General features: G+C 35.3%; 1 protein-coding gene across 5 annotated transcripts in view; it reads left to right on the forward strand.

The window, feature by feature from the left end:
- Window positions 1-24,012, forward strand: part of LOC149568608 (regulator of nonsense transcripts UPF3-like) — an 88,083-nt gene that overhangs the window by 46,020 nt on the left and 18,051 nt on the right. For 4 of the 5 annotated variants that reach the window (XM_089821474.1, XM_089821475.1, XM_089821476.1 and 1 more), the window contains exon 6: window positions 23,518-23,625. In XM_089821474.1, the coding sequence (XP_089677600.1) occupies window positions 23,518-23,625 (108 nt within the window). Of the gene's footprint in view, window positions 1-8,863; window positions 9,282-9,386; window positions 10,151-23,517; window positions 23,626-24,012 lie in introns of those variants that run through there. The other variant, XM_089821479.1, reaches the window with a different exon arrangement.

The raw sequence follows: 24,012 nt of genomic DNA on the forward strand, positions 1-24,012 counted from the left end.
ACCAAATTTAGAGTGGATAAAAATTCATAAACTTACTTGTGATAAAACTTTGATAGTGAGCAGTTGGAGGTGTGGCGATTCGTGGCCATTGAGGTACCGCCAAGAGTGAGCATCCTTCTTATACTTGTCACAAAGAGCTATAGGACTATGACGAATGGATGCGACAAAATTGACAAACTCACTTGAATGTGCATCTTCCATTTCAGTATCAGGGAAGAGGTTAGTAACATCTTTTCTAAATCCTTCAACTACTTTTGCATCATGATATGGTGACACCTTTGTTGGCATAGCAAGAGCTCTTCATTGCAATATTTGAGAGCCAATGAGAAGGAAAGAAGATGGAGTGGGGTAAACACCAATTGATTACACCTTTTTGAAGAAGTTTTCTTCAGGGTATCACTCTTTCACATTTATGTTGGATCTTATATTCTCAATCATTGAGTCCATTCCCTCGTAAACCTCCCCTAAGAATGACTTATCCATGTCAATAAAGCAAATCATACCTAGGATGGGCTTTGTGAAACTAAGAAGGTTTTCCCATGATCCCACCAAGTGTCATCCAAAATCCTTTATTACAATAATAGATAAGACGTCTATTATTAGTTAATGGTTATCTTGTAAATATCTTTAGCTTTAGTTTGCTTTCGTTTTTTGCTTTCTCTGGAATAGAATGTTTCTATTCTTTACGATCGTTTCTTAAGGAAACATCATCTCATTCTTTTGTATAAATTGACCTTTCGGTCTCTGTTAATAACAAGCAAGTATTTACCAATTACCTCGTAATATGGTATCAGAGCTAAATGCTTAAATTTTTTTGTTAAAATTTATAATTTCTTCTTGAAATTATTTGTTTAAATTTTTCCAAAATTATTTCAGCTATTTTCTCCAAAAACCCGCCTAGGTTTTTTTGTCTAGAGAAATTCTAAACTCGGATCTACAAATTGCATGAAAATCGTGGTCGTTTTGTACCATTCTCAGCAAATCGCGATTTTTTTTTACACTCCATTTTCACGTCTTCAGCCTGCACCCACGTGATTTGGAGGCTCTTGTTGTAGTTGCAGGGGTTTGTACTTCCTACCAAAGATGCAGAATCGATAGTTTTGGTTCAGATCTTTATCTTAGATTTTTTTTGAGATCGTTTCTAACAGCCACGCGACTAGCAGACTCGCATTTTTGGGGTGAAAATTTGCATGTTTCTGTATCAAATCTTCATGCTCTTAGCCGTCTCAGTCTGTCATCGTGCTCTGGGAAGCAAATTCGACCATTTTTCATCAAGAAATCTGAAGTTTTTTCAAGCTTTTTTCAGCTAGGGCCTTTTTTTTCCGAAACATGTCTGTGTTCGAGCATGAAACGAGCCATCTCGGTGATTGTCTTGTTCTGACGTTCAACTACACTGTTCTGTTGTGGCGTGTGGGGTGTGGTGAACTGGCGTTGGATGCCATGTGTATCCAAGAAGCTGGAGAAAACATTAGAACAAAATTCCCCCCCATTGTCTGATCTAAGAGTAATAATAGATTTCCCAGACTCTTTTTCAACTAAGGGTTTAAACTTTTGAAATACAGTAAATGCATCGGATTTCTTTTTAAGGAAATACACCCACATTTTTCTACTGAAATCATCTACAAACAACAGAAAATACCTATACCCAAGAACAGAAGGAGTGGCCATAGGGCCGCAGATATCAGCATGAACAAGCTAAAGGACTACTCTGTTTGTTGATAACGAAGGCGTTATCAAGTTAGCACGGAATCCAGTCTTCCATGAACGAACCAAGCATGTGGATGTTCATTGTATTACATACGACAGCTGGTTGAAGACGGCACTATAGATCTGCAGTATGTTCCTACCACAGATCAGACTGCAGACATTCTCACCAAGCCTCTTGGTCCTGATAAGTTTGTCAAATTCCGAGGATAGCTTGGTGTGTTAGATAGATTAACCATTAAGGGAGGGTATTACAATAATAGATAAGACGTCTATTATTAGTTAATGGTTATCTTGTAAATATCTTTAGCTTTAGTTTGCTTTCGTTTTTTGCTTTCTCTGGAATAGAATGTTTTTATTCTTTACGATCGTTTCCTAAGGAAACATCGTCTCATTCTTTTGTATAAATTGACCTTTCGGTCTCTGTTAATAACAAGCAAGTATTTACCAATTACCTCGTAATATCCTTTACTTGACATTTGTTGCCCTCTCAATACTAGATTGCCACAATATGGTCCATGCTTGGCTTATGACCATACTAGAATGTGCCTCTTGAACATTCTCAAGTTGTCTCAAGGCAATCGTGTTTGATTGGGATCTAGTCTTAGCAACCTATTTGAAAAATAAATTTATTGATAAAAGAAGAATATGCATATTTTGTTGAAATAAATTACTAAAGTAAGACATAAAATTTGACTGTTTGAAATTTGAATTGCCTCAATAGCTCTAACTGTGAGTATGATCGAAAATAGCTTATGGCAATTGGTGGTTTGTTATGAACATTTAGATATCTTGAGCTTCATCAGACATTTCCTTAATCCAATCTATGTTAGTACCCAACTTCTCTAGCACGAGGTTGAGTGAATGCACGATACATGGTGCCCAAAATATATGTGGGAAATTGTCTCATCTGTAGGGTCCCAATGGGCCCTTACATGCTCTATGATTCAACCCCTGAGGTTCAAAACTTGCCATTGAAGTATAGAACAGGCTCCAAAGCCAGCTGCTCGTCCTCTACCTCTAATCATGAACATGTATCACATCAGGAATATACTGGCCAAGTATAGAAACATGGAAAACATAATGAACATGCACCAAGTTGGGGTAATGCAAGACAGTAGTCAATTGGACCTATCCTCTAAAGAATCTCAAATGGCTAACAAATCGAGGTCCTAGATTTGAACTCTTTCCGTAACGGATCAGACTTTTTGGCGGATGCACTCTCAAGAACACTTTATCACCAACTACAAATTGCTTATCATTCATATGAGCATTTGCATACTTCTTCTGTCTATCCTGTGTTGTGTCAGCATGCTCTAGAATGTGCTCAACCTGTTGCTCCATGTCTCAAAGCATCTTAGAACCCAACAGGATGCGATCCTCTAATCTATCCCAACTCAAAGGTGTATGACAAGGACGACCATACAAAGCCAGAAAAGGTGTATGATACCCATTATCTAAGTCACAATGTTTGAGTTCGAGTTCGATAGCTATGAAGTTCAGATGAAATTCAACAAGTCAAAAAATAAAAATAAAATTTGATATTAAATTTGCCTTATGTAATTTTCAAAAAAATATAAATATATGTTATTTATAATTATATGTTTGAGTTTCATGCAAAGAACTTTTTAATTCAAAACTACAAAAGAAAACATCTCTTTATGTCCAACAATATATCCAATATTTAATCAAAATAGATTTGAAACCATTACAAAAATATATCACATTTATAAGATATAAGCCATAAGAAACATGTGAAATTATGATTGCAAAGTTCTTTTAATATTCAAAAGATAGATTAGCGTTTTAGAACTTCAAAATAGCTCAAAATTATCAAAAGTACAAAGATAGTTTTTGTCAAAAAGTCATAGTCAAAAGTCAACACCATAAAACTTCAAAAAAGCTCCAATTCATCAAGAGCACTTGGCTGATCTGCTGTAGAATCATCATCAGTATCACTACTCTGCTCATCATCCAACAAGTCGGGTTCCTCTATAGCTCTAGTTGCCATGTCTTTTGAAATTACTTCTTGTGATGAAGATGTGGTGTCCTTTGCTGATTTGTTCATGAGTAATTTCAAATTGCTGTGAACATAAACAAGATCTCCCAACTTTTTGGACAGAAGCTTGTTCCTCTTTTTAGAATGAATGTGGTCAAGGCAACTCCAATTCCTCTCACAGGCTGATTAACTTGCTCCCTGACTCAATACTCTAATGGCAAAGCGCTTTAGTTTAGGAGTTTGTGCTCCACAACTCATCCACCATCTGTACCTAGTTATCTCAGCTCGTGTCATGTCATATTGTGCTGCTTCCATTCCAAACATCCCTTCTGCTTTCTTGTATTTCCAACATTGGTTTTTGATCAGAAATGCAATGTCTTGATCTCGCACATACTTGCTAATGACATCATAAAGCCTTGGCATGATTTCAAAATTAGTTTGTCTATCAATACGAAATAACTTTGGCTCCAAATAGCAAGTTGCTGCACGTAAAGGTGTGTGCATCATTTTCCAACTAGAATCAATTGCCTCCCATATTTCCATATACCCTCCTTCTACATTCTTCAGTGCTCTCTGAATGGACTCTTTACAACAGTCCATGCTTTTATAAAGCATGCCAAGACAAGGAGTGTCACCATTCACCATACGAAGAACATTAACAATTGACCCACATATATTCGAAACCTTTGCTCCACTTTCTCAAGAATTTCTGTTTTAAAATGATTTGCTCTATGTTCTTTCCCTTAGCACTTTTAGAAAGTGTTGATTTTTCCCACTCATTAGAACAAATCGGAGATCTCAAAGCTGCTTTCTCTTCAACCACTATCCTCAAAGTGATATAAAATGAAGCAAACCTTGTGTCACAAGGCCTCAACAACTCCCTAGATGCATGTTGCTTGTAAAGACTTAGTGTGAGACGATGATTTCTAATGAAATTTGCAAGTTCTCTTCCTCTATAAATTGCGTCTTGTACCCATGTGAACTTGGCCAAGTCAGGCAGCAACAAGTCCAAACAATGGGCTGCACATGGGCTCCAATAGATCTTTGTGCACTTCTCTACAATTAGCTTCCCAACTCTCACATAATTCACTGCACTACCAATAACCATCTAAACCACATTTTCCACCCCTACCTCAATAATGGCTTCCTCTAATACCTGAAAAATATACTCTGAAGTTTTCTTTGATTCATCGTGTCAATCACTTTTTAGAGCACAATACCTTTAGGGGAAGCCACTAAAACATTAATCAAAGGTCTCTGACATATATTTGGCCATCCATCACTCAATATGGTGCAACCTATTGCCTTCCAAGAGGCTTTGATCTCAGCTAACTTTCTTGTCACTCTATCTTTGGACCTCTCTAAAAGAGTTGTTTTAATAGCCTTTGAAGATGGAGGTGTGTAACCTTTGCCAAACTTCGCAGTTTTCAAAATTGCATTAGGGAAATGGGGATTTTTTGCTGAATTGAATGGAATAGTACTTCTATAAAAATAATCAGCGTGTGCATCATCCACTTGTTGTCTCTCTGTTGGTTTCCAAAAGCTATTTAATGTTCCACTTTGTTTTGTTGCCCCTGTGGCTGTAAACTTGAGGAAACCAGAAGAAGAGGCCATAGATGAGAACCTAGACAAATCCTCTTGAATTTTGTGGTTTCTTCATATTTTTTAAGTCAGCTTCATTCAAAAGTGATAGTTCTCTCTCTATATCAGCTCTCATTTAATTATTCACATTTGGACATGCTCTAACAACTCCTCTTGAACCCCCACTAATACCAAGTGGTCTCTTGCCCTTGTTCAACTTCCTGAAAAATCTTTCGTAAATTTAGTACAACAGAGACTAGAACCATCTTTTGTAACATATATCCATACTTCAGAATTTGATATTTTGGGAGCCATTCAATTAAAACCTGCATGATGCATAAGCAAATTAATATTTTAATTTTAAACTATTTAATATTTATTTTGAAAATACTAAAACACATTATAGAAAATAATTATCTAAAACTATAATGCAGAATAAATAAATACCAAATTCAATTTTAATAGACCAGATACAAAGATGACCTTTTTTACTCATAACAAAATAAACGTGATTCTTATTTTAAAGGACAACTTTAAAAAGAAAACAAATTCACTAAATTATATATTTCGAAACTTCACAAAATAAACCACTAAACTGTGTTTAAGAGCATAAAATCATGGTTTACACACTTGGCGAGTTCTCACTGAGTGTCTGAGTACTCGCTGGTTTTTTTTTCAAAAGCGAGCAACTTGCATGTTAACTCGCGCGCCATTCAAGGCTGAACACTTGCTTTGAACTCGTGCGCAACTCTCGAGTTAAAACCTAAAAAACTCGCCAAAAACACGGCATTGTTAGGAAGCCAGAAAAAATCGGAAAAAGAGTGGGAAAGATGCAGATTTTTTGCTGTTTCCCTCTTTGCATAGTTTCTATTTCTTTCTTCATCCGAGTCTTTAAAAACCCTACTCGCACAACATAAAACACACAACAGGATTTGAGTGTTCTCCCGTCGCCAAAAAACAAGTTTGTATCTCTTCCTATTTTGTGTACTGTATTCTGCATTCATATTTTTCAAGATTTTCAGCATTAAGCGTTTGCATTCAACATTTTCAGCGTTGTTTGCGTTCTGCGTTCTGCGTTTGCGTTCTGTGTTTGCATTATGGGTTTGCGTTTAAACATGAAATTGCCATGTGATATAGTTTTTGAGGGTTGAAAAATTAATAGACTCATAATGTCTAAGCTTTAACTTTTTCTCTAATTTATTTTTTTATGGCTTACACCCAGATCGATTAGGAACAAATAGTTCAAAGGTTTTTAATTTAATATAAATATAGTTTGAGCTTTAAATTTTAAATGTATACCATTCAATTTTTTTAAGTAGTTAGATTTCATTGTTCGTTACTTTTTTATATTATGAGCAATTGATCATATTAAGATTAAAATTTTATTAGTTAAAAGGTTAAATGTTTAAAAATTTAGATTTAAATATTATTATTTTTAAAATTGTTTTATGTTTAAATATTGTATAAATGTAAATGATTTCAATATTATTTATATAGGCTCAAATATTTTAATATTTTAGTATTAAAAGTGTTAATAGTATAAAATAATACATTTTGAAAGTATTAAATAATTTGATAATAAAACATTTTAAAATTACATCAAAATATAATTAAAATTTATTTATTTTACCCTATCTTAAAATTATGTGTATTGCATTGCCTATCTTGAATAGAATAACTATTTTTATTTATCTAGTACCTGACTAATTTTTATTTAGATTTGAAAATTTTGATCTCAATTTAAATATTTTTTACTGAATATTTTAATATTGCTTAATTTATTTAAAGTTAATTATATATATATATGTGTTGAAAATTGAAATATTTATAAATTAAATTTCATTTCTTATTATTGTCTTTTAAATTTTTTTAATATTGATGTAAATAGAAATTAATATTGTTTAAATATAATAAATTTAGTGAAAACTATTTATAATTTTATAGTTTACCTCCATGTTTATATATTTTTCTTTTGGTTATTATTTATGTTGTAGGTTGCTTAATTATCACAATGGCATCTGCTTTGCGTCTACTTCGAATACGGCTACTGCTAGTCAATCTGTTGGAAGGAAACCCGCTGGAAGTCGTGAGCCCACTTGGAAACATGGCATCATGGGACTAGTAGTAGGGACTGTTATTTGTACATGGTGCATGAAGAAGCATAGTGGAGGCATAAATCACCTTAAATACCATCTTGCAGGCATTCCTCGTCGTGATGCCAAGCCATGTAAAAAGTGTCCTGAAGAGGTCCAATGAGAGATGATAGCCCTCCTTGCAGCACTAGATGAAAAGAAATTGGAGAGAGCAAGACAACAAGCAACCATACAAGAAGCCATTGCTCCTACTTTGTCACATTCAACAATAACTGAGATGGATGTGCAACACATTGTTGGCTCTACTCGTGGTCCACGTATACGTGGTGAATCATCCTCTACCACTTCAGTCAAATTCAATTTTGTGCCTAGAAATGAGCCAGGGTCACAACCTTAATTGGAAGCAACTAGATGGAATAAGGAGGTACATAAGGAAGTAGAGAAGCCTTGTGCAAACTTTTGGATATAACAACATTCCCTTCAACGTGGCAAGGAGTCCATATTGGGAGAGTTTGGTGATGGTATTAACAATTGCAGGAAAAGGTTTTAAGGCCCCTAGCCCAAGAGATTTAAGTGGCAGGTTGCTCCAAGATGCTATTCTAGATGCAAAATAAATTGTTCAAATTTAAAAGAAGCAATGGCAAAAGTATGGATGCTCAATTCTTTCAGATGGTTGAACAGATGGAAGAAACCGCACTCTTATCAATTTTATAGTGGTTTCAAATGAAGTGATGGTTTTTCTTAAGCCAATTGATGCCTCTAACATCACAAAGAATGCAGAAAATTTGAGCTTAATGTTAGAGGAGGTTGTTTTAGAGGTAGGGATAGAAAATGTTGTCCAAGTTGTTATAGACAATGCAGCTGCATATGTGGCAGCTGGAAGGTTGCTTCAAGAGAGACATCCAACACTATTTGGACCCCATGTGCAGCTCATTGCCTTGACTTTCTTTTGGAGGACATAGGCAAAATTGATTGAGTGAAACCAATTGTAGATGAAGCAAGAGATATAACAAAATATATATATATATATATATATATATATATATATATATATATATATATATATATATATATATATATATATATATATATATATATATATATATAATCACCCATGGGTTCTTCAATTGATGAGAGAGCACACCAAGGGCAAAGAACTTGTGCGATCGGGAGCTACAAGGTTTGCAACAAATTTCCTAACATTGCAAAGCATTACTAGTTTATTGACTCCCTTGAAGCAAATGTTTGTGAGTCAGCAATGGGTAGACTCAACTTACTCAAAGAAGGCTGATGGAGAAGAGATTGTAAAAATATTTTTTGATGGTGAATTTGCAAGTAGAGCATTAGAGATTGTGAAGGTAACTTCCACTTGATTTAATTTTCAAATTGAATCCTTCAATTTTACTTGTGAACTTTAGAAGTATTTTGTTTTATGCAGGTTGTAATTTAAGTTTGTGTTTCTAACTTTCTACTTTGTACTTTGTAGTTGACTGAGCCATTGGTGAGGGTCTTGTGCTTGGTGGATGGCGAGAAAAATGTGATGGGATATCTTTTTGAGGCAATGGATAGGGCCAAAGAGGCCATCCAACACTATTACAGGGGGGATGCAAATAAATTTGCCCCTATTTGGGACATCATTGATCGAAGGTGGAATAATCAACTCCACCAACCCATTCATGCAACAGGGTACTTTCTCAACCCCAAGTTCTACTTCTCTGAGTCTGGTAGCTTCACGGATGATAATGGGGAGGTTATGGAGGGTCTAATCACATGTATTGAGAGGATGACACCTATAAGTGCAACAAGAGACCTCATCCTTTTAGAGTTGTGGAACTATAAGGCAGCTAGGGGTCAATTGTTTTCTTCTAGAATGTGTGTACGAGGAAGAGGGATCCAAACACCAAGTAAGAAATAGTGAATTCTGATACATTTCAAGTTATGAATTTCAATTATTAATAGAAATTAGAATATTGTTTATTTACAAAAAAAACTGAATATCTTATTTGCAGGTTCTTGGTGGGAAGATTTTGGTGGAAACATCCCAAATTTGCAAAGGCTAGCACCCCAAGTTTTGTCTCAACCTTGTAGTGCTTCTGGTTGTGAGAGGAACTGGAGTTTGTTTGATGCCATTCACACAAAGAAGCGTAACAAGTTGACACAAAAATGCCTAAATGATCTTGTTTTTGTGCAGTATAACCTTCGGCTTCACACAAAAAAGGTGCAGGACCAGCCAGATGAACTCATTGATTTGGATGACATTGATCCCTACAATGATTGGACTATGCAGGATAATGATCCCTCCTTATTTACGGAGGATGAGATTGCTGACATGGAGAGGCAGGCTATGGAGGATTTGCCTGCAGCAGAAGCAGGGGAGATTGGATTAGATGAGATTAGTGTGGTGGAGGAGGAGCCAGTTCCACCTACTAGCATGGTGGAGCCACAAGCCCAATCTACTACACCAAGCAGGGAGCCAGTTTCAAGCATTAGGACTCCGACTGTACCCTCTGTCTCCCATTATTTATCTAGGGCAGGGAAGAGGAAGATATGAAAACTTTTAATATCTAAGTGCCTAGATATGAAAATTATGATGGTGATTTTCAAATAAAATAATCATAAATTAATAATAGATATTATTTATTAACTTAGTAGTAAGCTATTGTATTCGTTTCCACTATCCAGCTTCATATGATGATGTCATTTTGTAATCGATGTGTTTTGAAGTTTGAACAATCAGATATTTGCAATGGTTACAATGTGAGAAATTGTGATACATCTGTGTATTTTTTATGAGATTCCTTTGTGTTTTCTAAACTTAAATCAATTGAAACCATTTGTAATGCTTGCACAAATTGCAATTAAGGGAAAAACACTGGAAATCCCTCAGTGAACAACAAAGTTCAGGTCAGATGTACAACTGTAGGAATGTCCACAATTTATTTAGTTGTCCAGCAAGTAGTTGCTGGTTACAGACCTACATGTTTTCCAAACAACACTCTGAACTGTCCGAACTCGAAGTATGAAGGAATAAAAACATAAGCATGCAAAAATGTAGGTTGAAATTGCTGTGAAGGACCGTGGATGTGCTACGGCAGTGATAGAAATGTTCTTGTGTCGCTGCCCAGCTAGGTTTGAGATCGGGAAATGAATTAGGACAGTGCTGGAGGTCTGACAGTGAACACTTCTTTATGGTTTTTAAACTCATAGTCTCATTAGATATATTTTGTAATTGATTTTGAAAAATAGAAAATGTGTTTTATAAGAAATAATAAAGCTTATTAAGTTGCTGAGTTTTCACCAAGTTTTTGCCGAGTCAAAAAATTTGGGCTTGCCGAGTACTCTCCGAGTTCGAGTATGCGATCTATGCATAAAATAAAGGTATAATAATATTATATTTTTCTTTATTAATAAACGAAATTACATTAAACTATAATAATCTTTCTATTTTTCTTTACTTTTAAGTTTGAAAAATCTGAATAAAAAATAATAAACAAAACAATATGTAATAAATAAACTGATGACAATAAATAAAAATATAAATTATTAATAATAACTATTTTGCAGTTTTCTAAATGAATTAAAAATACTAAACGAAATAATATATAACATATAATTTGGTAAATATATTATTGTTTTGGAGTTTAGTAACTAAAAATTAAATAAATATATAATAAAAATAATATTTACTATTTACAAAAAAAATATAAAGTTCTAATATAAATATTTACAGTTTAATCAATATATAATAGATAAATGGATAACAATAAATAATATAAATTAATAATTTTGCCGTTTACTAACTAAATAAATTAGAAGTACTAAAGAAATAATATATAATAAATAAATGGATAAGTTTTTTATTTTTTTTCAGTTTACTAACTAAAAATTAAATAATAAATTCATAATGAAAATAATATTTTTTTACATATTTAATAAAAAGTTTTAATATAAATATATCCAGTTAAAAAATATATATATAATGTTTCTGATTTCAATAAAAAATAGCTTACTATAGTTTGTCAGTTAATAATTTTATAGTTTATATAATAAATAAAAAAATATATAATATTTTTACCATAATAAATTTATTATAATGTTTTAATATCATTAGAGGAAATAATAATGAGTTAAATTGAAAGAAATTTTAAACTATATTAAATAAGCAAACCTAATCATATGAAATAAAATAAAACGAGTAGAAAGCTACTTGGTATCGATGAAAATGCGTGAATGAAAGCTGAAGGGTGAACTGCAGGATGAACGGTGAAAATTGCAGGATGCACACACTGAAACAAACAGTCAGGAATGGTGAATGAAGGACGAACAAAGTGAAACTAAACTTCTCAGCAGCAGTCACACCAAACTTCTCAGCCGCTGCAGCAGAAAATGTCTCAACCACAATCGCTGAAAACTGCAGACAAGAACGTAAATAATTGCAGATAGAAACACCTGCAAATAGAACTATTGTTTCAGCCCTAGCTGCCAACTGATACATTCCATTCCTAGACGTATTTATTTATTAAAAAATATGGTCAAAAACCCAAAAAAAATAATAATAAACAATAGTTCTTAATACACGACAATATTTTTTATGCCATACAAATTCATGGTGAATATTATCGGTTTTTAATAGGTTCGCTGAATTTCGAACTTGGTGCTGAAAATTTGACAAACCCTGTGACTTAGCCCATTATTATAGGCAAACTCAACCCAATATAAATAGTCCTCCCAATGAGTCTATCAGTCCATGACATACATCCTCAACATATCCTCCAAAACTTGATTCTCTCTCTGTTTGGCCATCGGTCTTAGGGTGAAATGCTGAGCTGAAGTTCAATTGTGCTCCAAGATCATGCTGCACTGAAGTCCAAAATGTAGAGGTGAATACAAGATCCCTATTCAAAATGATCTTTTGTGGAATACCATGTAATCTCACAATGTCCTGCATAAAGAATTTGACTACTAAAGTTGATGTATAGGATGATTTTGTTGGGAAAAGTGTGCCATCTTCATCTACCAATCAATGGTGACCATGATAGCATCATGTCTACGGGGAGCCATGGGCAACCCCATAATGAAATCCATAGAAATAATATCCCACTTCTATGAAGGAATGAGATTGGGCTGCAAAAGCCCTAATGGATGCTGGTGTTTTGCCTCAACTCTTTGACACAAAAGACATCTAGCCACAAAATCAGCTATGTCACGCTTCATATTGGACCAATAGTATTATAGTCGCAAGTCCGCATGCATCTTCTTGACACCTGGATGCGTTGAGTAAGGTGCATGACGAGCCTCAGATAGCACTAATGCATGAAGGTCATCCAATATTGGTACATAAATCCGTCCTGTGTGACGCAAAAGGCCATCTGACTCTAAAAACATATCCTGAAAACTTGCCCTGCAAAGGTTTACCCGAATCAATCTTTGCACTCACTTCTTGATACCAAGTGTCTGTTGGAAGTGTTTGGAGTATATGACTCCTCAAATCCACACTAATAGTTAATTCTGATATCTCATGTCTCCTGCTACTTAGAGTGTTAGCTAATATGTTCTCCTTGCCCTAAATATACTTCACCTCAAAGCTATACTCACATATAAACTTCATCCATCACCTTTTCCTATCATTCATAATATGTTGGGTAAAGATTTACAGTAAGTTGCAGTGATCACTATAAAGCTCAAAACGATGCCCCAACAGAAAATGTCTCCATCTCACTGAGGCATGAATAATTGTTGCTAACTCAAGATCATGTGTGGGATAATTCATCTCATGATCCTTGAGCTTGTGAGACTCATAAGCAATCACACGCCCTTCCTGCATAAGGACTGCTCCAATCCCTTCTAGGGAAGCATCATTGCATACCATAAAATCACTTGATGGGTTAGGTGCTACTAGAATAGGTGCATTAGTCAAAAGCTCGTTGAGCTTTTGCAAGGCCTCTTCACATTTCTCCATCCAAATAAACTTCTTTCCCTTTTGTTGGAGAGAAGTGATCTAGCCAACTCCATGAAACTACAAATCTCAGACACATTAGTGGGTGTTGGCCACTCCCCCATAGCTTGGATCTTTGAGGGATCAACTCAGATACCCTCACCTGAAATCACATGTCTCAAATATTGTACGTCTAACTGAAAGAAGTCATGCTTTGTTGCATTGGCATACAACTGGTAATCTCTAAGGCTATAGGACTAATCATAGATGTTCCTCGTGTTCCTCCCGGGATCTAGAATATATCAAAATGTCATCCAAGAATACAAGTACAAATCGGTCAAGGTAAGACAAAATACTCCATTGGTCAAGCACATAAAGACTGATGGAGCATTCCTCAAACCAAAAGGAACCACTGCAAACTCATAATGGCCATATCGAGTGCAAAGAGTTGTCTTATGAATATTGACATCATGAATGCACTAGTGATGGTACCTTGACTTGAGATCAATCTTAGAGAACACCTTGGCTCCCATAATCTTATCAAATAAATCGTCAATTCTCGGCAAAGGATACCTATTTTTGACTGTTACCTTGTTCAACTATCTGTAATCAATAAAAAAGCATAACAATCCATCCTTCTTCACGAAGAGCACAAACACTCCCCATTGAGAAACACTCGGTCTAATTTAACCTGTAGATAAAAGGTCCTCTAACTGAAGTCACAACTCACTGAACTCCTAAGTAGTCATCCATAAGGAGCTCTAGAAATGTACTCTGCTCTTAGAATTAGATCAATTCAAAAGTCTATGTCCCTCTTTAGTGGCATACCCAAAAGCTCTCTAGGAAAGACATCGGTGAACTCCTGTAGTATGGGAAGATCTAGGGTGTTCATCTTAGGTTCTTATTCTTCAAGTTTACTCACAATTATAGAAAACACTTGACAACCCTTTTGTATAGGCCTCTAAATGCCCACAATCTCAAAGTCCTTACCCTCATCATCCTTGCACTTAACGATCATCTTCTTACGATCAATGCTAGCTCTATGCAAGCCTAGCAAATCCATATGCAAAACAATATCATATGATCCAAGGGGAATAACATAGAGGTCAATTGTAGTGGTGAACTCTCCTAGGGTCAACTCACACTGTTGTGCTAGAGATTCTATGGCTACCTTAGCTCCCGAGGTTAGTTCCACTTGCCAACCTATGTCCTGTTTTACTACCACTAGCTCGCATTTGTCTACTAGAAAAGGAGATATAAATGAGTTTGTGGCACTTGAATCAAATAAAGCAGCAAGAGATGTACCTTTGATAGCACTTGAAGTGTCAACCACAGTACTGTAATGCACAACCTGGCGATGCTCTACTACTGCAAAGAATCCGTGTGATCTACCAACATCACCCACTATAGGCTCATATGATGTGGGCCTCTGTTTAGAAAACGAAGAAGCACGTTACGAGCAGTTGGCTGCAACTTGCCTAGATTGCCGACAAGAGAAATAACTAGAACCCTTGCCTGTAGGAGGTGCACTAGACTATTGATGATTGCCTCTACTAGAAAAAAGAATGGATACTTTGTGCAGGCTCACTATGCTGGTTGGTCTTATTGTGCTGGAAGTTGTAGAAGTTCCTAGAGTTGGAACCACTGTCACCACTCTAAGTTGGAGGGAAGGATCTCCCTTGCTGCCTCTGGTTGCCCTTGAAGAATGAAAACTTCTTACCATTGCCTGCTGCCTAATTCTTTGTACCTCTAGACCTTGAAAGTGCGTGTGAACTAGAAGGAGCTCCCCCAAAACCACCATGTCCCAAAGTAATGTTCTCCACAAGGATGGCTTGACGAACATCTTTGAGCGTCTTAGGTTGAAACCCTTGGACTCCTCCAATAATACAGTAGTTAAGCCCACATATGAAGTGCTTGACCATCAAGGGTGAACTGTTACTAATCGCCGTGCAAGGTATGAGCTCAAAGAATTTGTGCTCATAGTCCACAATAGTCATAGTAAGCTGTCTCAAGTTATGGAAATCATTTGCCCTCTACTGATGCCACTAATCTGGTAGGAACCACTCAAGGAAGTTTTCAAGAAATAACTGCCAAGTGACATTCTTTATGTCCTATCCAAGTTTCTTTTCTTCTATCTTCCACTAGTTTGCCACAAAAATCTCGAAGTGAATGACGATATACCTTGGTTTCATATTTGTGTCAAAGTCTTCCATAGCAAAACACTTGTCTAACGCAGTCAACCAATTCTCAACTTCATATCTAGTACTTGCACCATTGAAAGGAGTAAGCTTGACCCATAATAGGTCCTTCATCTCAACAACTTTGATAGACTCTAGTCTATCCTCTACACGTCCCCTCCTAAGACTCCTGGATCTCATTTTTCCCAAAGTGTTGTGATCCCTCTTGATCAACTGTCTCATGCACAAGTAAGCGCTCTAGGATAGCATGTAGTAGCTATCTAGTGTCAGGGTTCTTTGATTCAGCATGCTGCTCACCATTGTTTTACTCTCTATTCTCTTCCTGAATAGGATCCTCTTTGTTGGTCAAAGGAGGGTTGATATGTCTACCTCTCCCACGACCCCTACCACGGCCTAATCTATATGATCTCTAGCAACTGATCTAGCTTCAGTGATCATCCTCCCACAACATCCAAGCAAGTACAATGATATACTCTAATCAAGCAAAAACATGACATCGACATGCATTATTCATAGGAATACAAGTTTGAAAATAAGTTTTTCTTTTTCCTAAGTTTGTTGTGCGAGTTTCTTGGTCAAGTTTCTAGTTAATAGGTCTTGTTGGAAGTTGATTGCTTATTATCTAGTGGGCAAACCAAATTCCAAAGTTCCCAATGTAGAAATCGAGCTCTGATACCAGATGTAAAGCCCCACTAGGGAGCCCAAGAGAAATAAATCTATAATGTCGCTAAGTTTGTTGAACAATTTGTTTTGAAAGCTTAAACAGCATAAAGATAACAAAGTGGAAGGAATATACTAAATACAGATCACATACACAGTAAGCAATACAATCATAGTTACATTTCTTAAGGGTTCCATAACATTGAATCACACATGTAAGTTTTATTAAGTCAAGTTCTATAAGTATACAGTTTCCATGTCCATAGATTAACTACATATACAAGATCTACTAAAAGAATATATTAAGTACATAAGATGCCACAAGGCATATCCAAAATGCATAATCAGCCATTGCATAAAATAAATAGAACATGATACAATACAACATCCTGAAGGATCTCAAAATACACAATGTACAAATACAATAATACATCTACTGAATATAGCTACAAGTCTCCATATAATATGGAAGAATAGTACAATTTCAACAAGGTACATCCAACCTTAGTACACAACTGTTAGATCTCAATGGAAAAAAAATCATTACCACTCAACCTTGTGGAACCTAAGTGGTCCACTCCCATCATACCGAGGACATAATGTCAAGTTCCATACAGATATCTATCAACAAATCACAACAAGGATCTAAGCAAGGGAGTCCCAATAGCTCTCTATCTCAAAGGTACCACATGTACAACAAGGTAAAACATCTAATCCTAGAGGCAACCATCAACATGCAAGAAACCTGATATGTATGTGGGAAAGTGTCCTCACATGAGCCAACTCTAAGGTTAATCTGGCAGTCTCTCTGGATCTTGGCTCCTTAGTGATTCTATGCAATATCATAAATCCTTTCGTATAGACAAGGAAACTAACTATGCAAGGTCGCAACTAAGCATCTTCTCCCACTCCTATCCTAGTCTGTATTAGCACTCGAGGCATGGGCAAGGAATAGTAATTCTTTAATTCATTTTAACCCGATAGTTGTATATGTTATCACTTATTAAGATAACTTACTATGATTTACCCTAGCAACCACTTTAGGGCTCCGATCCCCATTGCAAGCCACTTCTCTCTATGTACATAGATAACCTACCCTAAGCCCATAAATCAAATGCATCTCATAAAGCCTCAACAGTCAAATTCAGTCCCATAAAAACAAATGGAAATACCTCTGGTAATCAAAGGAAGTGAGCTTCACATAGAATGGTTGGTTTTCATAATTAGAAGGTATATATAACGATCATGACATAAACCACTGTAAAAAAATACTACATTCTCGGCGTTTGGTATACAATCGTAACTGGCCAACTACATAGTTTTCCCAAAACCATCACAAAGATAAATGCCACAAAACACCATAATAATCATTTTAAAACATATTTGTTTCCAACCATGTAGTTGGTTAGATAATTTTCTAAGTGTGTTTTCAATCATAAAGATGTGTTATTGTTCATATTGAGTTTCATTGATTCAATTGAGTCTAAAACTAAGGTAAGGTTAAACGCTTTTGAATCATCACAAAGGTATTCCAAAATGAAAGTGTAAATTAATTAATATTTTTTTTCCAATTCCGTGTCCAAAATATTATTATGTTTAATATTATTTATTTCTTTAAAATATAAATCAATTACTACTATTGGGCTTTAATTGTATAAACACTTCTTACAATTAATATTGTGCATATTTCTCCAAAATATAAATATAGTACTATGATGATTATTAAAAATATAAGCAAAACTCTTAACAATACCAACTCATAAATCTATTGTGTAAATATCATAGAGGTACCAAATCGAACAAGTTTCAATTCCCTTTTCTAAAATGTAAGTCAGCATTGTTCCATAGCTTGATTTCATAAATTTCAACAAATGAATTCAATCATGGTAGACACAAGGTAGATAGATATTCAAAATATATTTACATAAAGGGTCCTCAAACCCTACCTCAATCTGACCATTTAAACCTAGATAATCTGGTGAAGGCTTGCAATCCAATTCCTTCTAAGCTTTCAACAAATTCTTTTTCCTTAACTCCCAAATTGCACACTTAATGCATTTTAAATTTAGAATAAGACTTTGTTTTATTTTTCACACTTTATTTAATTGTGCACGATGCTTTTAGAGAACATAATTATTACTTAAATTAATAACAATATTTATAACCCACTAATAATGTGCAACTCTGAAGTTATTGTTATGATCAAGCAATATTTAGTCTTTGATATTTTAGTTATTTTTCCAATTCACAAATTTAGACTTTTAATTATCTCTTTTAAATTAAATGCACTTATTTAATTAATTGAATATCATAAAATTCTAATATTCTCTTTTATAAATTCTCATTAATTAATTTTTAAAATTAATTTCTCGGCTGAATAAATACACAATACCACAAAACACATAACATACTCCAACAAGAAACTCAACTAAAAAAAAGTATAAAATCATACTCAAGGGTTAAGTTCATGAATTCACGTCACCTTGATGAATTCAGATGGGTCGTAAATCATATACTTGTCCTTTGTCTCAGGACAAAATAGGCTCGGGTTTGGGATTTGAAGCTGAACACCATGTCCCCTTGTTTACCATTGAGATATTGTTATAGGGCACGCTCTTCTTGACAATTCAAGGAAGTTGATACCCAATACATGGAACTTGCATAAAAGACGAGCATGTACATATACATATATATCTAAATAAACATGCAATGGCAGGGAGTGGTACATCGTGTAGATCCCGATTCACAGGTGACTACGAGACCCTCCCTTAACCACATGAGACATGTCAAACAAAAAGGTAAAACATACATGTACACTATACACATGCAAGTATGGGGTAAGTAACTAGAAATCCATATACATCTTCCATATAACCATGTTTAACATTAAACACATAATGTCTCAAGTGCAAAATACCTTATGATATATTTATGAATCCAACATGAAGTAGTGTCAACCAAGCAACCAAGTATATCACTGAATCAAATAACATATGTATGAAAACTGTTTTAAAAGAGTTGGGCAAAAAAACTGAAGCAAACTAAGTGTGGGCACTACAACAAGTCTAAGGTCACTTTTGAAGTATTTGTTTGGATATGCCAAGATATATGCTTGGCTGCCAGTAGATGTATTTGTCTGGGTTCAGAGATGAACTGGTTAAGTGCACTCACTGCATCGCACATATATAGTCTAGTATTAACTAGATACATCAAGGATCCCTTTATTTGTTTGTACATAGTAAGATCTGCAAGATCTGAGCTTGTTGCATCTTCTTGTAACTTCTTCAAAGTAGGTTCCATAGGTGTAGACATGGATTTACAGTCCAACATTCCAAATCTCTTCACGATATCAATAGTGTATTTTCCTTATTTTAGGATAATCCCATCAAGCCTTTGCCATACTTCTAAACTAGAAATATATCCACGCGTCCTAGGTCTTCCATCTGAAATTCTGAAACTAACTTTGTCTTGCATCTAGTGATGAGATGTTCTTCGCTGTTAAGAAATAGGTCATCAACATATAATACTAGGATCAAGATTTCACCATTGAAGACTTTGAAATATTGATTAGGGTGAGCATAATTTTTGTAGAAACCCAAACCCAATAAGTATTTGTCAATCCTCTCATACTATGCACGAGGAACCTACATAAGTCCATATAGAGCTTTCTTTTATCTGTATACATGAGGCTCTCTTTCATAAATCACAAAACCTTCAGGTTGCTCTATGTAGACCTCTTCTTCAATAACAGCATTGAGAAAAGTTTTCACATCAGTTTGATGTAGCTTCCATCCCTTAGCTGCTGCGATGGAAATGATGGTCATGATGGAAGTGTATGGGGCAACCGGAGCAAACGTTTCTTCACAGTCTATTCCTTCCTTTGGAGAAAAAACACGAGCTACAAACCTAGCTTTGTATTTTTCAATGCTTCCATTAGGTGCGTGCTTAATCTTAAATAGCCATTTGGAAGATACAGCTGATTTTCCTTTGGTTTTAGGTACAATATCCCACACGTCATTCTTAATGATGGGTTGACACTCTTCCTTCAAAGCATCTTTCCACACTTGCTGCTTAGAGGCTTCTTCAATGCTAGAAGGTTCAGTTTTGATAAAGTTACACACTAAAGCAACATAGCTTGAGAATCTCTAGGGCTTTTTACTTCACACTCGTGTAGGTATATTTCAGTGATTTTGTTGTTTGACACCCCTTTTGCTTCTTAATCTTCACCTATCTCTCACTTCTCAAATCTGTCTTTACTGCTGCTCAAATCTGCATATATCCATTTTAAGATCTGCATATCTTCTTTTTCTAGATCTACATATCTTATTTCCTTCTTTCCTTCTCAAATTTTATTTTAAATCCCTCTGTAATGTCCCCATTGGTTGCCAGCATCGAAATTTCAGGGACTAGCCTAATATTGGATCCTTGTAGGCTAATGAGGATGGTTAGAGGGTCCTTTGAGGATTGTTTCATCTCCAACATTCATCGATTTATGGATTTGGCCTTCGTTCGATGTCATTTGGACTCCATTTGCCATACTATATATAGTAAGTCAGGGGTAATAGAGATGGACCCTTTCTATTTTTAGAAAGTGTATTTGGTCACATGGGGAATTATGAGGAGAGATTCCTATTTCAGACGGCATGGCAATCAGACAAGTACTTCAAGAGATATTAAAGTTGAAGTGACTTAAGTGATTTATTTAAATATTTTAACATTACAAATTAACTTAAGTGATTAAAAGACAAAATTGGCTTTTAATCCCACATTGCCTAGTTGTTTGTGTCTTCCCTCATATAGAGGTTATAAATGTGTGGAGCTACATTGGGATTGAGACCACGAATGGAAATATGTTATTACACAATCCTAAATGGTTGCTTAAATGTGAGTGGATTCTTCCTAAGGACAAAACCCCTTAAGGAAAACAGTGAGACTAGACGCAAACCTAGTATCTCACATTTGCACTTCCGAACTGTGATTCCAAGATGATGCATTGAAGATTTACAAGAAGTGGAAGTTCAGCGACATGAGAGAGAGTACAGGTGTTTTAAGCCATTCCAAGGAACTGGTATGTACAGGTCAGTACTGGCATTTTATGTTTGGACGATAAGAAGAGAGGTTCGATATTCCCTAGCTGAGATAATGGTGGAGAGAACATTGTGTATATCCATTTTCATATGACATTGGTTCAGATGTTTTCAGCAAAGTGAAGGCTTGGGTTATAGGAAGAAGGTATTGATATTGCTTCGACAGTCACCAAGGGAACATGGATTAAGAGGTGGAATATGAGTCTCTCTAGAAGACGGGTTGAGGAGTCAGACTAACTCCAGCAGTCTGTTATAGCAGCATTAAGAGCTCTGAACCCTGCACTAAGGATTTTGACAAAGAGTCTGTGCGTTGGTTGTTCATATATATGCAAGGATTGGTGCCTATTGTATTTAAGCAAGGCGACGTAGAAGAGCAGGGAGACCATGGGTTAAAACCATAACACCAAGACATACTCCAGTAACCAATACGGACAGCAGGATAACTGGGCATGAGCAGTTTCAGAACAGAGTCCATTGGAGAATAACCCATAGACAAGCAGCCCAGACTATTAGTGGCGGCAGTATCCAGGTTTCATTACCCCCTTGTCTGTGTTTGCAATATCAGGTGATAGTGATTTAAAATATAATAAATATGTGTGAATTTATTTTGCAATATCAGGTGATAGTGATTTAAAATATAATAAATATGTGTGAATTCATTCAGAAATTTTTTCTCTATAATCCAAGATAGACAAACATTGTTCAGAATCTGCTGTACTTGAAGAGTAATATAAATGCAATACTGTTATTGTCTGAGATTGTCACATTGTATGCAAATTTTGTAGTCATATTGCTATATATATTTTGGAGTCAGATTATTCACAGCAGTGTCAGAATTTAGTGCCAAGGTTTCATGCCAACTGTTTGATAAAATACCTCTAGCCAAGGTTTAACTTATTGTTCAAATTAAGTCTGGATTATTACACTCTCCTTATGCTCTAAATCTTCTCTCGACCTCCTCTACTCTCTTTCCTCCATTCCATTTGATCCTTCTTCCCCGTGATATCTTTTGTGTCTGCCCTTTTCAATGGTCACACCTTTCACAATCGCTAGCTTTTGAAGGAGTCACTTCCCTATTTTCTTCCCTTTCCTTCTTTCTTTCCTTTATGTCCTTAATTCTTATGCTCCCTCTTCTCTTTGCCTCCATTTCCCCCTCAAATGAAGCTCTCTTTTTTTCCTTTTATACCTCATGTTTGAGGATACATGCCTTTTCCGTTCATGCCTTTTGACTATTTGTTTAACTAAATTTGAATTATTCTATTATAATTTTAATTTAATCGTCATTTTTTATTATTCAATCCTATTTCAAGAAGGGGACATGACACACGAACACAATCATGAAATTCTACTCTGAAAAGATCAATAAGTTTTCACTCTATCAAAACAAGGGTTGGTGAATGTACATGTCTTCTAATTTCTTTTAGTGATATATTTGATATTATATTGCTAATTGCCAGTTTTGGTATGGGGTTCCAGTTCATCAGCATGCCAATTTTTTTCTTGAGAATGGTATAGTTGAGTATAGTTGGATTATATATATGATATAGTATAAAATAAAAACAGTGATACTCATAATTGCCAATAAATAATATTGTCAAATACCTCATAATCTGCAATAGAGGAAAATATTTATAAATACATAATTAATGACCTGTCAAATACATGATGAAAATTATAATCAATATGTAATAATCTTCATATTTCACTTCATCCGGAGCATCAAAGTCAACATATGGTTTAATTTAAGTTGAACTACAATGAGTTACAATAATACTTCGCCATGTCATATGTAGAAGTGACTTTGTCTAAATAGATTTTTGGCAAGTTGTGGAACAGTAACATCTAAATCAGTACCCTTAAGAGTTAGATTCCAAATCCTCACAATGCCCTTATTTCAATCTAGTTTCTTATGTGATGAGATTCGGATAACTAGTGGGGGTTTGGAGGCAATGCTTCCAGTGGGGTTGAGGGGCAATCCCTGCCATCAAGTCGAAATAAAGCCCTCTGAAAATACACAAACTGACATGGCACGTACCTTTTTACTAATTTTACTATTTAAGGTGTTATTAGTTATTTTGCACTTGTTTATTACAAATGAGAACAATGTTTAGAGTAGTTGAAATCTTGCATTCATTTTTTATTCTTTCAGTGACATGTGAAAAGTTGATAAAACCTTTCTTAGCTGTTTAGCTATAGAAAGATAACTTTAATATCTAGGTGTCTTCAATATTTGGGTTAAGAGATTGGTCTTCTGGTACAGCGATCAGCAGGGTCAAGTGGGAAGCCAGGGAGAAGGCCTGGAGGGGCATCTGCAGCAACTTCTAGTGCAGTGGGTCGAAGAGGGTTTGGAAAGAGGCGAACAGCTACGGTAAGAAATCCTATCCTTTACATGTTTGTTATTAAAATTGTTTGCTCAGATGTTTTGAATGTGATCTGTTATCTTCTGTATGCCAATCTGTTTACCCCTTTTTGAACTTTCACCTTCCAGTTACTGTTTTGGTTACTGAACTGGACATCTTTGATGCTTCCTATACTCCTTTAATGGGATCTCCACTCTTAAGAAGCTTATGTGATCCTTATCATACTTATGAATAAAAAACTGCCTTGGTGGGTACTTTTGACTTGTTGCTTGGGATTCAACATTTTAGAAAAGCTGGCCCTGCCATGAAATTCCTGGATGATGTAACTTCCCCATTCCAGACCTTAAGACAACTAAAATAGATGAATGATTAAATACGTTTTAATTAAAGATTTA

This window comes from Cupressus sempervirens, chromosome 3 (genome assembly GCF_028749045.1).
Source record: "Cupressus sempervirens isolate cs-2001-9-10 chromosome 3, ASM2874904v1, whole genome shotgun sequence".
Taxonomy (NCBI): domain Eukaryota; kingdom Viridiplantae; phylum Streptophyta; class Pinopsida; order Cupressales; family Cupressaceae; genus Cupressus; species Cupressus sempervirens.